This window comes from Rhagoletis zephyria, unplaced genomic scaffold (genome assembly GCF_001687245.7).
Source record: "Rhagoletis zephyria isolate East Lansing unplaced genomic scaffold, Rhagoletis_zephyria_1.1 Rzeph_scaffold_00064, whole genome shotgun sequence".
Lineage (NCBI taxonomy): Eukaryota > Metazoa > Arthropoda > Insecta > Diptera > Tephritidae > Rhagoletis > Rhagoletis zephyria.
This window is the reverse complement of record NW_016157148.1, coordinates 537,491-547,111: the sequence shown is the minus strand read 5'-3', so window position 1 is coordinate 547,111 and position 9,621 is coordinate 537,491. Positions and strand designations below refer to the sequence as shown.

Below are 9,621 nucleotides of genomic sequence, written 5' to 3'. Positions count from 1 at the left end.
CCCCCCCCTATAAAGTACATGGAAAACTTTGAGCGCTTTGAGCGACCTCTAAAAATTTTTTGATTTCAAAATTAAATAATAGGGGTATATTTTTTCGGTAAAGAACAATCCTAGGTGGTGAGAGCATAAAAATTCCGACTTTACTTTTTCACATGCATTTTTTGACCATCCTAAAATACATACATACATACATACATGTTTATGAGCCCAGAAAAGAATGATATAAATAAATAAAATCTCTTGCTGGAGCTATCAAGAGGGATTGATTTGTGAAAGTGGCAGTGCCAAAAAGTAAACTATACATGAATGAAATTAAGACATGCTTTGTATGCTAGAATGCTTTGTACGTACATAAATATGTATGTATGTACATAAGTAAGTATGCACAAGGATAGATACATGTGTACATATGTATATTAAGATGCCTCGGTTTTTCCACCGGAATTCTGAAATTTATTATTTTTAAATCTTTAGCCAAAATAAGTCGCAAAAAGAAAATACTAAGATTTACGCGAGCTGGACCGATTTGAAAAGACCTCCGAAAAGCGAGTTGTTTTTATAAATGAAGTGAGCTTTTAAAAATATTTTTTCCGAAAGACCTCAGATGATAAAAGAGTTAAAGCTTGTTGAACATTTGTTATTGTTGGGAACATTTATTTTCGCTAAAATTTAAAAATATAATAAATCAGGATCCGCAAATAATGCAATTGTTTTTAATTTCAACTCAAATAAGAAAGAGAATTACTGCATAAGTAAGTAATAAACCAACAAAATCTGTAGCACTGTATTTTTTATTATTGAAGTTTCATTTAAAAACATCAAGAATAATAATTATTTTTCGAGTTAGCTCTTGCTTGGAAAATAATCGTGTTTTTGTGTATTATTTGTTGCTTGCCAAACAACTGTTATTTCTTTAGTTTTATTTATAGCTTGAAAAGTAATCGTTATATTCAGGGTTTTATTTTACAAAGATAAAGCTTAAAGCTGAAAATTTGCAATTCTACAAGTTGTACAGTACAATATTTTTTAATTGGTGTGACAGGATGTATAATGAACACTAAATTATTAAATTCAACTTTTCTATAAAATTCTTTTTTCCCAAAAAACAGTACTTTACATAATATTAAATCAAACAAATAATATGCTTTATTATTTTATACATCCCTTCGGGCTTTTCTAACGGTTGTTAATCAGTATGATATGAAAATTATGTTAAATTAAATTTTATTTGTGTCATATGGTATTTCAACCAGAGAAGATGTCAACCGCTAAAACACCTCATTTTGTTTATTCAATAATATGAAAAGAATTTTTTTAATGTTTTTTTTTTTGGCTAGAAAGCACAAATATAGAGGACATGCATATTAAAATTTGCATACAAATTTTTCTCCATATATTCTTGCGACAATCTAATGTGCTTATATGTATCCGCTCGCAAGGATGCCACCAATTCTCAATTTTTCATGTTTTAATTTATTTTTTATTTTTGGATTTCTGTTACTTTTCACTAAATATATGTATGTATGTATGTATATGTAAATATGTATGCATACAAAATCTATTATTATTACATTTCTGGTACGCAAAAATTGCTAAGCACCACAATGTGTGAGCGTTCGTGCATTGATCTAAAAATACATAAAACAATAATTGCAATGTGCTCTAATATATACTCGTACTATATGGACATACATACATATGAATGTACATAAATACATACAAATACAAAAGTAAAAATGTAGTTCAATGAACGATATCGTGATTTCAGACACTAGATATTCATAGTAACTTATTATTAAATGTAATTGAGCTCAAAACTGTTATGGCATGTACTTGCACCAAGTTTATACACACATACATCTTTGCACACATCCATGCATAAGAAAATATGTTTGGCCTATATATCTTAAATTGAATATGAATATTGAAAAATAGATACTAGTACATATGTACATATGCACGTATGTATATACGCCCTTTTGGTTTCCAAATTCGAATAGCAAAAATAAAAGTTCGTATCATCTTAAGTGGCATAAAAAAGTGTAATGTGAATTAAAAATGCATAATGTATTTTCTCATTTCGAAACTTTTATCAGAATATATTTGGACGCATTTGCTAAGGAAAAACTCACACCAATACATAGGGATGCAGATCATGCAACCCCTCACACTCCCCTACTCCCACTTAACCAAGACGAGGCGCGAAAAGAAATAAGACTTAGGAGCATATGAAGTATCGGCCAGCTGCGGATAAAACCGTCCACATATACTGGGTCCCAAGACACAAGGAAATGACAGAGGTGGTAAGAGAGAGAGAGAGATCTCTTAGACGGCTCAGGGAATTATGGTATTAAAACCGCAATCAAAAATTGTATTAGGCCACCGAAGAAATGAGAAGGTGGCCTTAATTCACGCAGTCTTTATTCCATCCCCTTTCTTAGTCGCCGCTACTACTGATGGATATGCCAATTCCCTTTCAGTCCAATTAAAAGATTATGATATCTGCTCATGTACGGGTAGGCGGATAGTTTTTAGAATAAAACTCAGGGTTGTAGACTTGCAAAGGTTATGTGCCGTACATACGATAAGAAACTTTCCCATTTCAACGCATAGTTCGCTGGCAGCATATGCTCTTTAATTAGATCTTATAGAAGGCAAATTGTGAAAGGCTTCAAAAAAGGAAATATTTGTTCTTAAAAAACTCTCCAATAATTTTAACAATTGTGAAAACGGCAGATTTCAGAAATCTACCCTTCAGGTAGGCATACTACTACATAGAGACTCATTCACTACTGAAAAACTCAGTTTCTTTTTCATAAACACATAAGTACACATATTTTTCAATCAGCTTCTTCAATAGGAAGGAAGAGAGACCGAACTCCTGCAACGATACAGTTATAAGAGATTTTTCCCCGCTTTAAGAATAAACGTTACCGTCACAGCCTTCCAATCCTTAAGGGTGTACAAACATATCTACTGTATACGATGGCGGCTGGGTGTTGGTTGTTTGGTTGTAGTGCTACCCAAGTTGACACTCAGGTATCAATGAGCGCATAAAAGCGCTAGTTTTGTGCACTTGTCGTGGTCAATCATATTTTATTCTACCTGCAGTTTAGTCAAACCATCTAGAATCGCTTATATTTGTATATCTTAAATAAGCAAGAGCTGGGCATTCACACAGGAAATGAAATACTGTTGTTTCACTGCCCTTTAAGCTGCAGCTGGGGCATATTCTGTTATATAGAAGACCTATTCCACTTCCCCCTTTGACCGACTTTCTATCTTTCAAGTCTGAATATCTGACCACCTTCTCTTTGCCAGTTCCGGAAGGTTCAAGTGGGTTTCTATTTATAATCGTCTGAGGGAATAACCCAGCATCACCGCCACAGATTCCTCCCCCTTGACCAGTTCGTCTGCTCTTTCGTTGCCTTCTGTGTTCCTATGGCCGGAAACCCAGACAAAAGAGATGCACATTGACTGAGACGCTGACCGCAGCTCCATTTTGCATTATTTGACTAGCTTGGACTTACGGTATATGATATAGCCGGGAATGCTGCCTGGCCATCTGAGTAAATAACCGCCTGGTACCACTATTTTTTAATATCCCACAGGCTTCACATATGCCCAGAACTTCAGCCTGAAATATTTTAGCATGGTTTGCCAGCCGAAAGGACCGTTTAACACCAAGCTCCTCGGGATACACCCCTGCCCCTAAACCGCAGACCATCTTGGACTTGTCAGTGTAGATACAGATGACGTCCTTATCGGCAGTTTAGCCCCTTCTCCATTCCCTTCTGAATAGAAACCGCACCTGTACACTCAATCCAAAATCAAGGCTTGATATCATATAGCCCGTGGCTTTATTTGCTACCGTGGTAAGGTCTAATATTGAGCTATGCCCAAAGGTCCCCGATCCACACAGTCCAGACTCTCTGAGTCGTACTGTTGAGAACATCGCGGTTTCCTTTAGGCATATATCAATGGGCATCATATTGAGGACTACATTCAGTGCTTCTTAGGGTTAGGATTTCAGTGCCCCAGTTATCCCCGCGCGTGCCGCTCTTTGTAAGCTATGTATTTTGTTTACTGACATTGTATTGTTTTCTTATGTGATGTAGGCCCCCTCTTTATATACGTTTCTCAACGTTAAGTTTCCAGTTTAATTTAGTGTCTAGAATTACTCCCAGATATTTCGCATTGGACGATAAGGGGATTGTCTTGCCGCCTATTCATGGAAGTCTAAATTGGGGTATCTTATTTCTGTTAGTAAACAGTTAAGAATGATAGAATACAAGATTGCGCCCATAAGAGAGAATTTTTGAGAATAATTTTTGTGTGACTTCACACTAGTGCAGTTCCGAGAGAGAAATGCCAAACGCGGGAAGAAGAAACTTAAGTAAATTGCACAAGTGTGACGTCATAAAAACAGCGATTTTTTCAAATTCACTGAGAGTGGGATAGCGGTACGAGATGGTCGGCACCTTTGTTCCCTACATCGTGGTAAACAGTAACCACCCAATTTTGCTTGCGTTTACTTTAAGGCCACTGCGTTTGGCCCAGCTGTGTAGTCTATCCAGTGCCGTCTCTATAGTTTCACTTACAGTAGAAAATAATGGTCCTATGACTGTTATCACTACATCGCGATGCATCGTCAGAATACGCCTCTACTCTAACTCCTCCTCTATTGAGTTCTAGCAGTATGCTGTTTAATGCTACCACCCACAACAGTCGGGAGAGTACACCGCCCTGAGGAATACCTCTGCTCACATATCTAGTTGCTAGACTACATATGTCCATGGTGCTTTCCACCATGGAGCATACCCAAGCAACCACACCGCCATCCATACCAACACACATGAGTGATTGGATGATTGTATTGCTTGAAGTGCAGTGATTTTTCTATGAATCCCACTATTTCATGTAAAGCTGACTCCGTCGATTTTCCTTTGATGTAAGCGTTTGCGCTGTTGACAGGGACTATTCCCCCAACAACGATCTTATGTATATATCTATAAGCCTTTCCAGTGCTTTAAAAACAAAGGAAGTCAGGCTTAGAGGTCTAAAGCCTTACGCCGTTTCGTGGTTCTTTTTATCAGGCATTGGGAGGAACACTACTTTGCCTCGTCTCCAGCTCCAGCGGTTGAATGTATACAAGAAAAAATAATAGAAGTATGCACGGGATGTATTTTTTTTATTTATTTAATTAAAATGGAATTTATATCACAATTTTTTCTTAAAATTTGATCATAACACGCAATCACTAAAATAACGGGCCTTCAGTTTAGACTTTTTAAAGCTATTCAAAAGGCTCGACTGTACCGGGGAGATCAACTTTAATTGCCACGCGTCAAAATCAGGGACCGCAAATAACTGTTAGGGGTGCAAATATGTTTCAAATAAATCAACGTGAAAGATTACTCAGGAATATATGAAGTAGTATATGAAAATGATAGTTTTTTAGAGATCTATTCATATGTGCAACAAACCCAAATTTTATAATTTTTATGTTTTCATCCAATTTTTAAGAATTATTTCCTGAGTTCTATGTTTTCTCGAAAAATAATACTTGTTGAGTTTTATGTTTCCTTCAATGACTTATGAAATGATTATTATTTTTCATTTAGAAATAAAACTTACGCCATGAGTTTTATTTTTCTGTTGTAAAATAAAACTCACCTTGTAAGTTTTATTTATCGTTCAAAAGCAATTGTTATTTTGTAAGTTTTACTAAACAATCACTGACCTTAGTTTTCAGGCCTAAGGCGGTGGCGCAAAATGTCATTTTGAACCTATTTTAAGTAAAACCCATTCGTTTTGATTGTGTTTTTTTTTTCGGTAGTCATTTCCTATGAGGAAACACTTGTTATACCTTTGGCCTGAAAACTAAAGTTAGTGAGTTTTAAGTAAAGCTTACAAACACAGAACTCATGAAATAATTCTTAAATTTGCTGAAAAGGATACTAATCGAAACATAAGGGTTAATTGATGATTTTTTCGATATCGCTTATATGTAAGTGTTACGGTCCCTGGTCAAAATACCACTTAGCAACTTTTTCGATTCTTGGAAATTTCAACAGCTTTCGAAAATGATATTTTTTGATATTTTTTAGGTTTAAAGCATCAAAAACGAACGATATTTTTTTCCCCAATATTATTTTTGTAAAGAACACGCTTTGCGTTGGCGGGGCATTTAACTACAACACCAGTATAACCGAGAGCAAAAAAACAACATTTCACAAATTCAATATTTCCTCACGAAAAATCGACAAGTAAATACATACATGAAGGTGCATCACTCTCTATACAAGAAAAAAAATTGGGACCGTTTTTCCGTCGGAATTTTAAAATTTATTATATCTTAAGACTTTCGGCGAAATATTTCGGAAAAATATTCAGATTTACGTGAGCTGGACGCATTTGAAAATATCTCAAAAAATCGATGTTTTTTATAAATAAATTTAGTTTTTTAAAATATGTTTTTTATTACCTTAGATCATAAAAGAGCTTAGTTAAGCTTTAAAGGTTTGCAAATTAACGGGTCCAAAAAAATGAGATTTTTGGTGTTTTCAAAAGGGTCCAACTCATGTAAATCTTAATAATTCTTCGAAATATTTTGGCGGTAGTTTTAAAATACAAGAAATTTTATGATTCCGGGGGAAAACTGCTACTTCTTTGGTGATGCACCCTAATGTACATATCTAAATGCATATTAGCAATTAACAACAAGCATAACTTACCCTGTATTCTTTTTAGCACTCGTTGGATCAAACGCACTATTACAATTACCGTACTGCTGGCCCAACTGACCATTCACTTGTCGCAGCTCCTGATCCAAAGTTTTTAACAATGAAGATGTTGAACCCGCACGCACACAGCTATACTTCCCCTCTGTCAATCTTTGATTTTTGATACCTTTAAATTTTTCCACGCCACTCTTCAAGGCTTTATTCATTCGCTTATTCTGCGCATCATGTGCTGCTGCTGCTGCTGGTTTTTGTATTGCCAATTTTTGGCGTATACTCTCCAGCGAGCGATCCACTGACAGACCACGTGTCAAGTAGCCGCTGCCAGGTCTACGCGCGGTCAATAAATGGCCACTGCTGCCAGCGGTATGCTGTGTCCTGTTGGCCTCGGTGAACGAATGCTGCTTCTGCAGTCGCAAATTTGTCGCTGGTCGTTGCTGAGTGTGATGCATGGTGGCAGTTGAGGCGCCCTGCAGCGAACGCTGCTGTTGTCTCGTCCACGCTGTCGTTGGCATTTGTTGTCCCTACTGGCGCACGATAAGTGACAAAGCCGTTAATGCATCGCAGCAGAAAACGCACTAATCGACTAAATTGACGACTGACTGCCAAAGCGCGCTTGTTTTGATTCGAACGAGTTGTATGGTTTTAGGCGCAACAGCAGCTACTTATAATCAATGCGATTTAAATGCTTATTTTATGAATTCACTTAATTGAAATAGCAGCATTGTTGATGTAGCTTTGAGTATTCATATTAATTTACATAAAACGGCAAGTAACTGTCGCCAAAATTACACGCGCAACCAAATCGCAATAGGTACTTCTTCGAGCGCGCGCCTCTTATGTTTAAAAACCATTTCTTTTCTCCCGACGATTAATGCAAATGCCTCACCATAAAATGTGGAATTTATTGATCAGCTAAGGTAATTGAAACACACACACACCCCCGCACACACACACATACAGAATAGTTATTTGGTAATCACTTTTGGGAGCTTCTTTTTTTTTGTTGTTTGTTTGTCTGTTATTTTTTGTCTAAGCCAATTTTTGCAATAAGCAGTCAATACAAATGCCAATTATTTCCACTGATACCGATATCCCGGCTATTATGCCAGCTGGTTCGGTAGAGTCGGTTGCCGCGCGTTGACTGTTTCAAGAGCGCGTCCGCGCTGCTGCTATTGGGGCACAAGTTGGAGTAAAGAGTACTCGAAATATGCAGTGGCACATATTTACATATGTACATACGAGTATTTCGTTGCCAACGATATCGTTTATACTTACGTGCCGCCATCACCCATCCGCGCGCGGTTGGCAAAAAACACTTGCACTCCCTCACAGTGGACGGTGGCGGTTCAATGGTTCATTGGCTGATTTCGTGTTGCAGTCAAATTTTTCCATGACTTTTACACTTTTTCTTTTTTGTTTGCGTGTTGTTGTTTTTTTGATACTCTTTCTTGTTCCATTTCCGGCTCAGACACCTTCAATACCTTTTTCCATTCGGTTTGCTTAACTCAGCAGGTTTTTTTTTTTTGTATGCATGTAAGTAACTTGTTTGTAAATTTACTGCTCAAACGAGCTACCAATAAGTCATGCAATGCTTTCGTTACTCCCGCGCAAAAGCAAATTGCATAGATACGTACATTAGATCGGGTCAGTACCATACAGAAGGAAAAGGTTTGTGATCTTCATTAACAAACGGACCGTTAATTCTGCCTTTTCTAAACTCGATGAAGAGGTGAACAGGAATAAAACGAGAAATCTGTGGCCACAAGCAACAACCGCCTAAGTCGAAAAACCTGAATTTGAGAAAAAACGTTTTAAAGATCTAAAGTCGCCTTAGGCGGCTATTGCTTATGACCACATTCGGCGCGCTCCTGTCTTAGCGCCCGCGTCAATGTTGGTAATCATAATTACGAAGAGGTTGTCTATCTTGGAACCAGCATTAAAACAGTTAATAACGTCAGTCCTCAAAATGAACGAATGCTATTTTGAACTAAGTAATCAATTGAAAAGCAAATTCTCCTCTCGTCGTACAAAAACTACACTCGAATAGTCCAAAAACTTCTCAGAAGTAAGGCTATTCGAGAGAACAGAAAGAACCCTTCCGTAGCATAGTTCTCAAAATACAAATACAGCGGCTTCGCAGGCTAGGTAATGCCATTCGAATAGATTCAGATGCCCAGGCCATGAAAGTATTTAGATTCGGTACTAGCTGGTGATAGCAGAAGAAGTTGGGGGCCTTCTGTGCGTTGGAGAGACCAAGTGGAGAAATATTCGGCTACACTTGATGTTTCTAATTGGCGTCACACTGCCACTTAAGGAGCTGGAGATATAAATTAATTGAAAATTTTTTTTCACGACCCAGCTTAATTTATAAATACATGCATATGTATGTGTAGGTTTACAAAGAAAACAATCGCATACAAACACATACAAAATCCTTAAATTACTTTGGCTGCATGCAACTCTTTGCTCCACTGCCAGCACCATTGATTCAATTCACATTGAAGCTATGAATGACGGGCACACTTTTGTTTTCACTTCACTATAAAACTCGCTCACTCGGTTCGTTTTATGCCATAAATATGTACATCTTTATACATACACGAGCATGTATGTACATTTGGAGTATTCACAACTTGATAAGCATAAATAAATTTTTAGAGGACTTTAAACCACAGCCAGCTATATTTTAACGCAAAAAATAGCCCTCATCAGTCCAACTCCGGTTTTGCTGACTACAGAAATTTTGCAAGGAACACGTTGACATCCACAACCGTAATATTTAGGACCGAATATGAGTTTTATGGTGCCTTGCGAATCCCCCTTAATATATTTTTAGCATTTGAAAGTTTACGACATACAACAATTCGACACTTAC

The 9,621-nt window shown here is 37.0% G+C and overlaps 1 protein-coding gene across 1 annotated transcript in view; it reads right to left on the bottom strand.

The window, feature by feature from the left end:
- Positions 1-7,258, bottom strand: part of LOC108370787 (uncharacterized) — a 9,927-nt gene extending 2,669 nt beyond the window's left edge. The window contains exon 1 of the mRNA XM_017626200.1: positions 6,738-7,258. Within this exon, the coding sequence (XP_017481689.1) occupies positions 6,738-7,258 (521 nt within the window). The remainder of the gene's footprint in view (positions 1-6,737) is intronic.
- Positions 7,259-9,621: the final 2,363 nt, after the last annotated feature.